Source organism: Ictidomys tridecemlineatus, chromosome 3 (assembly GCF_052094955.1).
Source record: "Ictidomys tridecemlineatus isolate mIctTri1 chromosome 3, mIctTri1.hap1, whole genome shotgun sequence".
In the NCBI taxonomy this organism is placed as follows: domain Eukaryota; kingdom Metazoa; phylum Chordata; class Mammalia; order Rodentia; family Sciuridae; genus Ictidomys; species Ictidomys tridecemlineatus.
The window spans coordinates 146,089,073-146,102,894 of NC_135479.1; the positions used below are offsets into that span (position 1 = coordinate 146,089,073).

Genomic DNA, 13,822 nt, shown 5'->3' on the forward strand with positions numbered 1-13,822 from the left:
TATATTTGTGTGTTCCTTTGTCTTTATTTCCAATCCCCTCATCACCCCAAGTTTAGGGGAAACTGAATAAATACTTTGATAGGGCCATCTATTTCCTTTCATTCCGTTGCTGGAGGGAACTCTGTCTTGGCCTTGGGGTGATGCGTCTATTGTCCTCAAGGGAAAGGAGTGTGGGGTGGGACTCACCTGGAACCACCCTCTGGCCCCAGCAACTGGCAGGGAGGCGACGAACCACCTGGAGCTCATCCTCCACCAGGTCAGGCATGGATCTGGCTTCAGAAAGCCATTAGGGCAGAGTTAGAGGGAGTTTCTGGACTCCTGAGGCCCTGAAGGGTCTCACATAGGGCTCTGCTCATGGGGGTGAGGGTGGTGGGATGGGAAAGGAAAATGGAGCTCAATAACACTGCCGTGTAGAAACCAGACTGCAACAATTTTTTCAGTTTATATTGTCCACGGACCATTACAACAGAAGCATTTTTGTAAGGATAAAGCTAGATACAACAATATTAATAACAGATACATACAGCTCATTGACTTTACACAGTCCCTTCCCAACAATCGGAGGTGATTCTTGTGATCCTGGAATATAAATGTGACATCACTATCATGTTCTGGAAAAAAAAACCCAGACATATTGCTACAGAAGGGATGCAGATTTTCTAGATGTCACCCAAGAGCAGCAGCAGGTAGGAGACCAAGGCCAAGGAACTCACATCTTATGGTTTTCATAAATAAGAGGGGGCACATCCCTCTGAGGTTTTTGAACATTTTAAATTCTTTCCATTGTCAAGGTGTCGGGCAGTTCTGGCGACATGATGTCTTTCAGACTCTTAACTCCAGTTGGCAAACTGGACGTCCTGTCAGTCTGCATACTTTTCTTCCTCTGGACCATGATTCAGGTCATGGCTGTCCATGATTTACAGGGCAGGCATTTCTACACACACACACACACACACACACACACACACACCACTTTTCTTTTCTTTTAATATTTATTTTTTAGTTGTATTTGGACACAATATCTTTAGTTAATTAATTAATTTTTATGTGGTGCTGAGGATGGAACCTGGGGCCTCGCCTGTTCTAGGCCAGCGCTCCACCGCTGAGCCACCACCCCATCCCCCCACTTTTCTTTTCTTTTAAAGAAGGTGTAGGTGGGCAGCTTAAAGCCTTGGTTTCATCTCTGAGCTGTTGGGTGAGATATAGCAGTGAAAGAGACTTCAGATGGGAATGACAGCAAATCTGACCATGACATAACATTCTGACAAACACCATCACAGAATACATGGCCCTTCCTTCCTTCCTTTCTTTCTTTTTAAATTGTTTTTTAATTGTAAAGGGATCAATAGCCCATTGACTGCCATTTAAAGCAGGGCGACTAAGTTGGGGCGTTTGATGCGTCTATTGTCCCATTTTCCTCAAAGGAAAGGAGTGTGCGGTGATTCCTCATCCCTGCGATTCCAAGAAACCTCTCTCTATTCTTCCTGGCCAGTTCTTCTTCCTTTCTAGGAATGCAGTATGTTTTCCGTGACCGTGCTGCCTCCCCCGCTGATGACGAAGCTCCGTGAACTGGACACAACAAGTGCTGGGGACATCTCTTCCGGATCCTCCATCTCTGGCTGGTGGGCCCCGGCCATGGGCCCCTGCAGGCCTGTTTCCTGGGTGGTCAGCTCTGAGTCTGTCTCCCCACACTGCAGCGGGAGCAGTGCCTGGTGTCTGGTCAGGGCATCGCTGCTTCTCTGGGCCTCCAGGGAGTTTTGATGCGTGGAATTCCTGTGAGCCATGGCGTTCTTCTGAGGTTCGTCAAAGCTCAGGGAGAAGGTGACGGTGCCACTGCCGAAGATGACCTTCTGCTTGCATCTGGGCTGCTGCTGCGATTGCTGCTGCTGTGGCTGGAGGGTCAAGGGCTGCTGCTGCTGCTGCTGCTGCTGCTGCTGCTGCTCTTGCTGGGTCAGGGCCAGCGGCTGCTGCTGCTGCTTCTGCCTCTCGGGCTGCGGGAAGGGGTCTTCGCTGTTGCTCTTGCTGCTGATGGAGGAGGAGGGGAGGGATCCCGTAGAGCCCCCGAGGCTGTTGGACCGCTTTCGGGAGACATTGCTGCGGCGCAACGTGGCCCGGGCTGCCACCTTGAAAGCGTGCGCAGCGGTGCTGCAGCGCACCTCCTCGATGGTGTTCCGCGAGGGCTTGAAGAGGATGATGTAGACCTTGTTGAAGAAGATGCAGGCCAGCAAGCCGAAGCTGGCCGCCAGGATGGCGATCACCTCCACGGCAGAGACAAACTTGCCGTAGGTGCTGGCATAGGCTGGAATGAAGGAGATCCAGACGATGAAGAAGATGAGCATGCTGAAGGTAATGAACTTGGCCTCGTTGAAGTTCTCCGGCAGCTTCCGGGACTTGAATGCGAAGAAGAAGCAGATGGCAGCCAGGAGACAGGTGTAGCCAATCAGGAAGCCCAGCGCCATGAGCGAGCCCTCGTGGCACGTGATGAAGATGATCTCATCCTCCAGCTCGTGGTTGCGGTAGCTGGAGGGGGGCGCCGTGTAGAGCCAGATCGCACAGATGACGATCTGCATGAAGGTGCAGAGGAAAACCAGCAGGAACTGCAGGTTGAGCCCCCACCACTTGCGGTGGAAGCTGGTGGGGATCTTGGCTTCAAACACCAGGAGGACGCGGTTGGTTTTCACCAGGATGCACGAGATGCAGAGCACGAAGCTGATGCCAAAAGCCGGCTGGCGCAGGCGGCACGTCCAGTCCTGGGGCTCTCCGATGAAGAACAGGGAGCTGGAGAAGCAGCAGAGCAGGGAGAAGAGGAGGAGGTAGGAGAGCTCTCGGTTGGTGGCCTTCACGATGGGCGTGTTGCGGAACTTGATGAAGACACCCAGCACGAAGGCTGTCAGGAAAATGCCCAGCACCGCAAAGAGGGTGAGCGCGATCCCAAAGGGCTCGGTCCAAGACAGAAACTCAATCTCCTTGGCGATGCAGGAAGTGTGGTTCTCGTTGGACCAGAAGTCATCCGGGCACTTGATACAGGCACTGGCATCTGTAAAATGTCCCAGTGGGCGGTTAGCTACCGTGTGGCATAGACCAACATCTGTGAGTGTGTATATGTGGCGGTGAGAGCACACAGGTTGTTTGATTTGGTCACTGTATACTTTCTTTATTGATAAAATCATTGTGATTTTTACACTATCAAAAACTATGTACTAGCCAGGCACAGTGGCCCATGGCTGTAATCCCAGAGACTGGGGAGGCAGAGGCAGGAGGATTGCAAGTTTTAGGTTAGCCTCAGAAACTTAGCAAGACCCTGTTTCAAAATAAAAAAATAAAAATAAAAAGGACTGAGGATGTAACTCAGTGGTAAATTTTAATCGCCAGTACTAACCAATCAGCCACAAAAATCCTAAAGCAGAACAAAAAACTATGAACCTTTGACTGCTCTGTTAGTTGTTTTGCTTTTCCTTTGTGTGTGTGTGTGCGTGGGGGGGGGGGCACTTGTTTCTTTTCATGCTATCTGCTGATGGTTTGGAGTAGAGATGGCCCTGCATGCCAAAGGTCTAGCATGGTCCATCAGCTGTGCACAATACAACTCAATTTAGCATGATTTGTTTATTTTTAAAATAAATTTTATTGTGCACACTTGAGGTATGAAACACAATGTTGTGGGATATGTACAGACTGTAAAATGGTGACTATGATAAAGTAGATTAACACATCTATGAACTCACATTCATCTTGGTTTATTTTGCATATGTGTATGGACTCTTCAGACATGCCAGAGAAAAAATTCTTTTAGATCAGGGCAGAGCATTCTATGAATATGGCCTGTGTTTCCCTCTCTCTATCCACATCCATGGATTTCCAATGAGGGAGGCTGCAGATTTACTCAAGCAACAGAGATTTGCTAAATCTTGATATGTGTCAGGTAGTGTGCAGTTTGGGGCAGTGAAAGGGAGCACGGATTTTTTAGTTAGAGATCTGGATGGGATCCTGGCCAGGCCATTTACCAGCTCATCAACCTCTCTGAGCCTCAGTTTCTTCATCTGTACTATGAAACCAATGATAAGCACATTTTTTTGTGTGTGTTGAGAATTGAATAATAACAGTAATAACAGTGTAGTTAATATTTATAAAGTGCTTTTAATATACTAATCAAAGATGTATTTAGCAAACATTTATCTAGAACTTGCATGTGCCTGACCAATATTAATCTGTTTAATTCTCAAGACTCTATAAGACAGGCTTAATTGTTACCCCCACTTTAAGAGAACTTGAGGCACAGGAAAAACATAAAGAAGACAAATACAGCACCAGGCACCAGTGGCAACTTGTCATGGCCAATTAACTCTGGAGCCTGGAGCAGATGGTGCTTTCTATTTCAAGGTACTGAATTCCAAGAAAAGGGAAGAATGTTGGAGTGCAGTTTCAAAGTGAGTGAAAGACATGTCACAGAAGTATTTGACAGTTCCTATGGAATTAAAAGGACATCTGAGGTTCCTTTTCTCCTCTCCCCTCTGCCAAGCACAGTGCAACACTGAAAAACTGTACTAAGCACCATCTCTACCCTGCCCTTCCATGGGCTTTGCTGACTCCAGGCCCCTGAAGTGGATGGAGCCCTTCACAGTCTCCACGAGGGGCTGTGCCTTTACCTGTCTCATCGCTGTACTCTCCGTCCGCACACTCCACACACTCAAAGCAGCAGGTGGGCTCCCCCTCAATGATCCCTTTCCTGGTCCCTGCCAGGCAGTCTCTGCTGCAGTTGGAGAAGGGCACCTGGAGGGTAGAGAGCACAAACTGAGTGGCTATAGCAGTGGGGTCAGGGGGTCAGTCCCACAGCTTCTTGGACACATGCAAGGGGGGAGGAGTTTGGGCACAAGGACCAGTGTAGCAGACTTCTGGCCCTTTCCAGGCAGAGGTAGGTCCAGTGGTCCTTGGTCTTGTTAGCTGTGAAAGGGAGTGATTCCTTTTTCTTCTCCAGGGTTGTAAAAGCTTGAGACAAACTAAAAGATACAGGGATAGTGACTTACACACAGAGGCTTAGTCACAAGGTTGAGGGATACAGAGACAAGGGGAAATTTGTTTGAAAGTGAGACTCTGAACTTTGCAGAGTCTTACAATTCTGCTTCTTTCCAGGGTGATTTCTGAGATCTTTGCTATAGTTCAGTGCAGCAATCAGGACAGGTAAGGAAGAATCCAAAGTAAGTGGACCAGAGAGCTGTCTCAGGCAACTAACTAATCAACAGAAAGCTGCAGGGCTCCATTACTTTCAGATAATGGTGATGGATTTTGTTTTATTATTATATTTTCTTAATGGACTTAAGGTACACAGTATCTGATTAGTGAATCATGATCCTTGCTTTCTTCCATCATGACTGGTTTATGTTTGGCTTACTTTTAGTTAGGCATTTTTAATGTCTACTGTCCAAAGCAAAATCCAGAAAGGGGACAATAACCTACATCCAACTCTGCTTCTCTCTGCCCTTTGCTCCTGCGTCTGCTGTACATTAATTCCCCAGAGGACATCAGCATCCTGTGTCCATTACAGGCAAACAAAAAATCAAACTTGTAAGGAAGAGATCAATCTAATTTTATACAAACTATCAGAGAATGAAAAAAAATAAAGGAACGTTTTCTAATTTATTCTTGTAAAGCAAATATAATAATCCTGGAAACAAAACCAGATAAGAACAGTAGGAAAAAAAATTGTAGGTGCCTCTCACACATTGATTATTTTAGATTGTCTTTGGAAGCAGACTGTGAGTTGAGGATTTGTGTACAAGTGATTTATAAACAGAAGTCCTTCCACTGGAAACAGGCAAGAATGCAGGATGTAGGATGTAGAAGGGGTGGAGGATGAGCCAAGTCCCTCAGAAGGTAGCTTGTGCTCTAAGAGGGGTCCCTGGATAGTGGGCTCTGCCTCAGATGGTCCTGACCTGAAGAGGGGCTAGGGGGCTTCATACTTCCACACTATGGACTGGCTTAGGTTCATTGTAGGGAACTGTAAATTCTCAAGACTTTTCTGCTGCTCTGAGTCTGTGGGCAAAGTTGCTCCATTAACCTGCAGCAGAGTCTGCTGAAAAAGAGTCGTGCATTCAGGTTATGGGAATTAAAAGCCTTCAGGATTTTTGGTGCACACAAATGTAAGCAATCCTTTATTTTGTTAATGTAATAAGCTACAGTTATGAAATTTGTAGTATTTGGCTAACATTATATTCCTGTACATTCCATTGCCAACTCTACTGGATCATTATGTATTATATATTTCGTGCACTGCTGCTCTAAGTTTGCTGAGATTTTATTTACGATATGAGCATTTATAGTTAATAAGATTGCATCTTATTTAACAAGATTGGCCTATCATTGTCCTTGCTTATACTGTTCTTGTCGGTTTGGGGCCTTGAGATAATATCAGCCTCATGAAATGAGTTTAGTAGCTTTCTGTTTTGATTTATGTTAGACTGTGAGTTCCAAAATTTCCAAATAATAAAATGACTCCATAAAGTTGAAGTGCATTTCTCTCTTACATAAGTGTCTAGGGTTGTGGTCCAGAGTAACAGGGCACTCACAGTGTTGGAGACCCAGACTCTTTCTGCCTTGTTTTTCTGTTACCCTAGGCATTTGCCTCGTGTTCCTTGATGGTGGCAGGGTGTAAGATGGTTCTAGGAGGCAAGATAGAGGAAAGGATGCAGAAGACAGCAAAGGACACTTGCAAGCAGTTTCTCAAAGAAGATTCCCAGAAGCCAAGGCACAACACTGCCACTTAGATCTTATTCCACAGCCACACTTAGAAAAAAAGGAAGCTGGAAAATACCATCTTTATTCTGGGCAGTCATGAGTCCCAGAGTTCTATGATTAAAGAAAGAGGGAAGTGCAGAAATCAGGGGCCCCTAGCAGCCTTTTTAGCCATGCCTCTTTTCCCTTCTTCATGTGGTTAATGAACAGTCTGAAGGTCACATTGTGACCCTATTGGAAAGCTGAATTCATACCCAGGTCAGTTGTCAAAGTCTACACCTTTCGCCATAATAAACCCTGTTTTATACTAGTTAAGGATTAGAAGAATGTGGCCTCTGAGTCCTCTTATTTCATCCTACAACATCTGTCAGTCAAAGAGAAATCTTATCACCATCAGAGTAGGCGGAAGTGGCCACTGGAAAGATCCATTGTTCAAAAAGCCATCCAGGATCTCTAGGTCTCCCCAAAGACTTATTAAAGATACCTGTCCAATTCTGGCCAAGAAAGCTCATCTGACCTCCAAGTCCCGAATGAAGATGTCTATTTTAATTCTTATTTGTTGCAGCAAAGCAAGGGAAGAATAATTGACAGAAGAGTGTAGAGGACAGAGCACCTAGGCCCTAGGGTCTAGTTCTGGTCCTTATACCCTCCAGTGGGCCTGGGAAGTCACCTTTGCATAACTGAACCTCAGTGTCATCAACTTCAAATTGAAGGATTGGAGATAGGGGTCTTTAAAGACTTAACTCTACAGTTCTACATTTGTAAATAAATTGAGAGCATTTTTTTAAAGATATGATACTAGAGGGCTGGAGCACTGGAGGAGTAGCTCAGTGGTAGCAATGATTAGCATGGCTGAGGCCCTGGATTTGACCCCTAGCACTACAAACAGACAAAACAAAACAAAACAAAACAAAAACCAAAGGAAGAAATGATAATGCTAAATAAATATGACTTTGTATGTATATAGCATAATTCAGTTTAAACTCTGCTTCTACATCATTGGTCCCTTGATCTCATTTGATCTCAATAACAAATTTGTAAGCTATATAAGGAAGTTATTAATATGTAATTTATAGTTAAATATACATAGCATTTTTTGGTCATTCCCACCAAAATTTTCAGAAAAGAGAGAGTAGATTAGACTCTAAGATTTGATGGGTGCATGTTATATGTTAGCTTTGAGGTATTGTTTCTATTAGAGTTACTTTATAATTCTAGCAATTATTCAGGAACATAAATGACTGAATGTGTGAGGATTCCCTGTGTTATTCATTCACTAATGTTTAAGCCCATGACACACATAGTTTGGTCAGGAACATTAAGATTATAGAGAACTATATAGGAAATAGCTTTCATGCAAGAAGGGAAATGAGACAGGCACCAATTAGAGATAATCAATTACATGCATTAATGGGGATGAAAGAATAACCCAACAGGGTGAACAGGTAATGGTACAATAAGTTTAGACTTCAGTCAGTTGAAATGTGTGACAATGTAGACAAGGGTATAATTAGCGGGCAGAAGATTATAACCTCTGGAACCCTAAATCCCCATCTGGAAAAGGTCAAGACGTGTTTGTAATTGATATCCACCCTCTCGAGTAGAAACTAATGAAGACCTTCACACTGTGGGTGGGATTCACTGTCTATAGGACACTGTCACACGTGAACCCCTCCTATGCATTGGGAAATAGTGAAATTGCAGCATCTCATCAGACACCTGTCAACCTAAGAAGCATCTGGCAACGAGATGAAGTTGAGTCTTTGGTCATATTGTAAGAAGTGATCCAAGGATGGCAGCAAAAAGGTAAATGCAAAAAGAAACACAGTGGCTCTCAGCCAGGTGTCCTAGGAGAGTTAAAGAGGGTGCCCGCCCAGGGTCTGGTTCCTGCAGAGAAGCTGGTTCTTAGCATCCTGCTACATTCTAGGGCTACAGCCAGCAAACAAGGGTCACCACTTCAGCACATCACACTTACGGTTATTGATCAGGCTTCTAGATGCAGAGACAGGCAGGACAGGGAGGCCTGACTATAGTCACAGGCATCCTTCTCTTTGTCACAGGTCTCTTATAGTAGGATAATAAATGGTTATTTTGACTTATGGGTCAGTACCAAGCTATATGGAGGACAGAAAACCACCACCTCTGTGTGAACTGTCAATAGTGATAACAGCAAAGGCCTCATCCTGAAGCATCCAGCTCTGTCCTGGGCTTGACTGTCTCAGTGGCAGATGCTGGTAGTTAGGGTAGGAGGTAAATCTTTGCTACATGCAAGATTGTCCCACTCATGCTGAAGAGCATCCAAGTGCTGAAGGCCTTTCATACTTCCTGGTCATTGTGACAGTCTAAAAAGCAACCCTTTCCACTCTCAGACTTATCTCCCCTACCCAGGGTAAGTAGGATTTCCCCTTTGATCCCAGTTGAGAGCCACTGACTTGAAAGATGTTTACGTTTGCTTACATATTTTGCTTAAGTTGGGGAAAGTTTTAGGCAGGGAGACTTTATTACTATCCAGGGAGTCATATCTCTACAAAGTAAAATTATTTGAATATAGTAAGAAGACACAGGACTCAGGTTCTAAGGCTTCTCCTGGAGTTCACAGGAGCCCTAGACACGTGGAGTTAGTGAGTTACAGAAAGGGCTCAATTCTGGAAGTCCAGGGGTGAAGCCCAAGGACAGTTTCCTGCCCACAGTGGTGGCCCCTGGTGTTCTGATGGACAGCACGCACCTCCCTGGAGAACCCACTCCACAGAATCTTCTCTTCGTTGATGAAGAGTCTTTCTCCCTTCTTGGCGTAGACATTATAATACCCAACTTCCTTAAACACGATGGAGCCATCCTCTGGGGAGAGGTGCCAGTTGATGATGGAATAGTTCCCTACCAGGTCACCACACTCGTCGAAAGTCACCTGCTCCCCCATGTTGTTGGTAAAGTTCAGATGCCGTAGGTGCTTCAGGACCTAAGGAATAACAGAGCTGAATGAATATGAGCCTCAAGGGTGCCACATCTGTTTATGTAAGTTGTGTACTCAAGAAGGACAGTAAACTATGTCATTCCAACAAAATGGAATGGACATGACTTAAGGAAGAGTCCTTAATTTTTCTAATGTTCCTTGAGGTACCTGTACATGCCAGCAGCAGTCATGGGCAGAAAACTCTCCCCCTCCCTCCCTTCCTCCATTCCTACCAACCTACCTTCCTACCTACCTACCTACCAGGACTTGAATTCAGAGGTACTTAACCACTGAGTCACATCCCCAGCCTTTTATTTTATTTTTAAATTTTGAGACAGGGTCTTGCTTAGTTGCTTAGGATTGCACTAAGTTGCTGAGGCTGGCTTTGAACTTGTGATCTTTCTGCCTTAGCTGCCCTAACCACTTGGATTATAGGTGAGCACCACTGCACCCAGCAAGAAACACCTTCTTGAAGATCAGAAGGAGAAAAGGATACATCTCACCTGGCCTATCTCAAAGGACTTATCTCAAAGCTTCTGAAGGTGCACCGTCACCCTGAGGTACCCTGGGAGGGGCAGGATTTGTAGCCAGAGGCCCTTCCTTGCGTCACCTGAGATGAGCACTGGGAAAGGAGAGGAGGGATGCCTAAGGGCTCCAACTCTGTGCACCCTCTTTTGCTATGGTCTTGTTTCTGTGGAAGAGTCTTGCTGCTCAAAGTCACAGAGTGGGTGGAAGAAAGCAAGAAATGAGGCTGTAGGGGGGGAGCCCTGGCCATCACTATTGACCATCATGGCAGATACCAGAATTTATATACTTTTAAAAAATGGGTTACAAAGCCTTTGCAGAAAAAGTCATCATAATGATTATTAACATATGCTAATCATTTTAAATACTTGACATTTTACTCTATTTGAGGCATGATTCTAAGTAATTTGTATTTTTTATTTAATATACTTTTCACAACAAATACTAAGATTATCCTCCCTTTATCCACTGGAAAACTGAGGCACAGAAAATTTAAGTAGTTGTCCAAGATCACAAGCCTGTGTTCTCAATTGCTCTACTGTATAGTAGCGTTAATGGGCTCCTGGCCCTGTCCTGCTGTGGCTGTGATATAGGTCAGGAGGAGGCAGTGGGCACCAAGTTGCCTATCTTTCCTGCAAATCCTGACCTGTGTCACTGTGGTATGAAGTCAGTGGAAGACAAGGTCTAGGCCATGATGTAGGGGTGCTCACTTCTGCTGCACCTCAGGAGTCTATCATTCTCCCACTCTAAGCCCATTTCCTCAGCTGTGTAATGAGACCCAGCCCAGCACCTGTTATTCACAGTTACCGGATGGGTGTGACAAACCATGACAAACCTAGCTACCCAGCCAGAGCCTCAGGAACACCCTGCATGTGCCACTCCACTCCAGAGACGACACTGCTTCTTCTTCTTCTTCTTCTTTTTTTTTAAAGATTTTTTTTATTTGTAGATGGGCACAATATTTATTTATTTTTATGCGGTGCTGAGGATCGAACCCAGGGCCTCGCACGTGCTAGATGAGTGCTCTACCTCTGAGCCACAACCCCAGCCCGACGCTGCTTCTTAACAGTTTATTTCTATGTTGACTTTATTTTTAACTAAACGTTTCTTTGTATACGGAAGGTTAGAGAAAAGGAGTCATCTGAATTTGTACATCAGCAGCTCAAAGAAGTGTTTGGGGGCAGAGTCGGTGGGAGGAGCCTGTGTGCTCCAGGCACAGCCCTGGCCACCTCACTGCACTGCGGTTTCTGGTTTCTTCAGTGTCCACACTGCCCCCCTGGCTGTCCTGACTTTTGTTCCAGGTCTGTTGGGAGGGGACTTTCTCACTCCTTGTCCCCTTGTTTCTGCATCTAGAGCTACAGAGCCATTCTCAGAAAAGATGGAAGATGAATCCCACAAAGGTCTTATTATTCATGTTCTCCCTCTGGTCATCAGTCACACTCTGCCTTCATTTTTACTGAGTCCTTAAAGCACTCTGCAGAGAGCAGGAGTCCCACACATGCCCCTCCATCTCCCCCTTCCTTTTCCTCCTTGCACTTTGATTGAGCTGACCTCCTCCCGAACTTGTGTGTATATCCCTTTCTCTCCTCCTACATGTCTATGTCTGGCCACATCCTTCCTCCCTTCAGGGGAACATGTGGCTCTCTGCTCTTTAACGCTGTTCCCTCCTGCAACTCTCAGAACCTCACTCCTTCCACCTACTCTGGGTCCTTTCTGATAGGGCCCATCCATTCTTCTCCAAGCCATAATAACGCTCTCTCATTTCCTGATGGGGACCTTCCACGACTCAGATGAAATATGCTTTAAAGTTTTCCAGGTGGTCCCCCAGCCCTCCACACTTGGGTCTCATATACCTTTGATGTCTTTATGCTCATCGTGCATTTCCACTGTCCCTTCCACATGCCATGCTAACTCTGTCTTCACTCTGATGTGTGTGATGGGAGGGAGAAGAGTGGAGAGGCAGGGAACTACCTCTTGTTTACACATCCCATGTGCCAGCACTGGACTAATGCTTTATATACACTCTCTCCCTTATTCTTCACAATTCAATAGGCACCAGCTTCAGAGATGATGAGACTGAGGCAAAGAAAGCTCAAGAAACTTGCTGAAGTCATGCAGCTAGTAAGGCTAGAGCTGGGATTTAGATTTAGCTGGGATTTCTACCTTCACTAGAAATTGCTCAGTGTCCATGACAAAGATTTGTCAGAGGTCAGTAATATTTTCCCATTAACATTTTAAAAAGCATCACTCCTACTTGACGGAACAGACATATATGTAAGGGTTTATTTTAGGTTTTAACTTCATAGGATTAAGGAATACCTATAAATCTGGTAAAGTGTTCTTAAGGAGTGTGAATGTGTTTCTAGAGGAGGTTTGTGGGTGAGTCTGAATAGACAAGGTGGGAGAATCCACCCTCTTAAGAGTGAGTGGGCACCATACAATCTGTGGGGTCACAGGGGAACAAACACGGAAGGTAAGTTGGTGTTTCTCCCCAAGAGATCACATACACTCACCTCCTGCCTTGGAGTTCCAGGCTCTCTGACCTCTGGACCCCAGGATTTACACCCCAGCAGCGACTTTTCCATATTCTCAGGCTTTCTGCTTCAAGCTGAGAGGGACACCCTCAGCTTCCCTGGTTCTGAGGCTTGAAGTACTGGACTGAACCATGCTCCCAGCATCCCAGGGTCCTCAGCCTACAAACTACCTGCCATAGGATTCCTCAGCTGCCATGATTACATGAGCTTGTTCCTAAAAAGTTCCCTCTCATATATTTATACATATATCCTGTTGGTTCTGTTTCTCTGGAGAACTCCCTCTAATACAATATATACTAGTAAAAGCTTGAGTAGTTAGCATAGATTTCTTTCTTCCTGTTCAGGTTTCTTGGTTCTTAACATGCCAGGCAACAGGTTGCCTCTCTCGTTTTTACTGTCTACTAGTCTCTCTGATGGAACTCTCCAGACATTGGGGTAGGTGAGGGGAGGGGAGCTGGAACCATATTATTTCATAATTAGACAATTATCTATTACATTGGTCATATTAGACAGATGACTCAAAAAAACCTCTGGTTATAAGCTTTCTGTATTTCTTTTGGCTGAGAATGGATTGCCACTATATTTCTAACTTGAAAGAAGAAACCAATTAAAATCATTTTCTTAAAGATTCCAAGTTTGCACGAAGAAACCCATTGTACATACAAGACTGGACTTGTATACCACAGGGTTTCAACTTGACTGACTGCAGCCATCTTGTGTCATAACTGCCATGATTGTTCCTAAGAAACCCTGATCTGTTTTCCCCACATAGTTTCCCAGCCTATTATAAGCAGACAAACCATTAGAGTGGTATGAAGAGCTTTAAAACCTGGACCTTGGCACTGTCAATGCCAGGAATGTGTTTAATGTCTTTGACATTAGCTCGAGATAAACCAGGTACATTCCAGCTTGAATGAGGTCACTTTTGTCCTGACCATTGTATAAATGCCCTCCTCTGGATCCAAATTGTAGGGACCCACTGGTCTCACTACCATCTAAGACTATGCTTCTGTCAGAAACTCCCCAGTAAAATGCACTCTGTGCAATCTTGGATCTGCCTGTCTCTTTCTTCAGTTCTACCACACAT

General features: G+C 45.1%; 1 protein-coding gene across 3 annotated transcripts in view; it reads right to left on the reverse strand.

The window, feature by feature from the left end:
* Positions 1–423: 423 nt before the first annotated feature.
* The window catches only part of Casr (calcium sensing receptor), a 74,671-nt gene continuing 61,272 nt past the window's right edge, over positions 424–13,822 (reverse strand). For all 3 annotated transcript variants that reach the window (XM_005327660.4, XM_078044129.1, XM_078044130.1), the window contains 3 exons: positions 9,452–9,682; positions 4,644–4,767; positions 424–3,037 (listed from right to left, as the gene is read on the reverse strand). In XM_005327660.4, the coding sequence (XP_005327717.2) occupies positions 1,506–3,037; positions 4,644–4,767; positions 9,452–9,682 (1,887 nt within the window). In that variant the 3' untranslated portion in view covers positions 424–1,505. The remainder of the gene's footprint in view (positions 3,038–4,643; positions 4,768–9,451; positions 9,683–13,822) is intronic.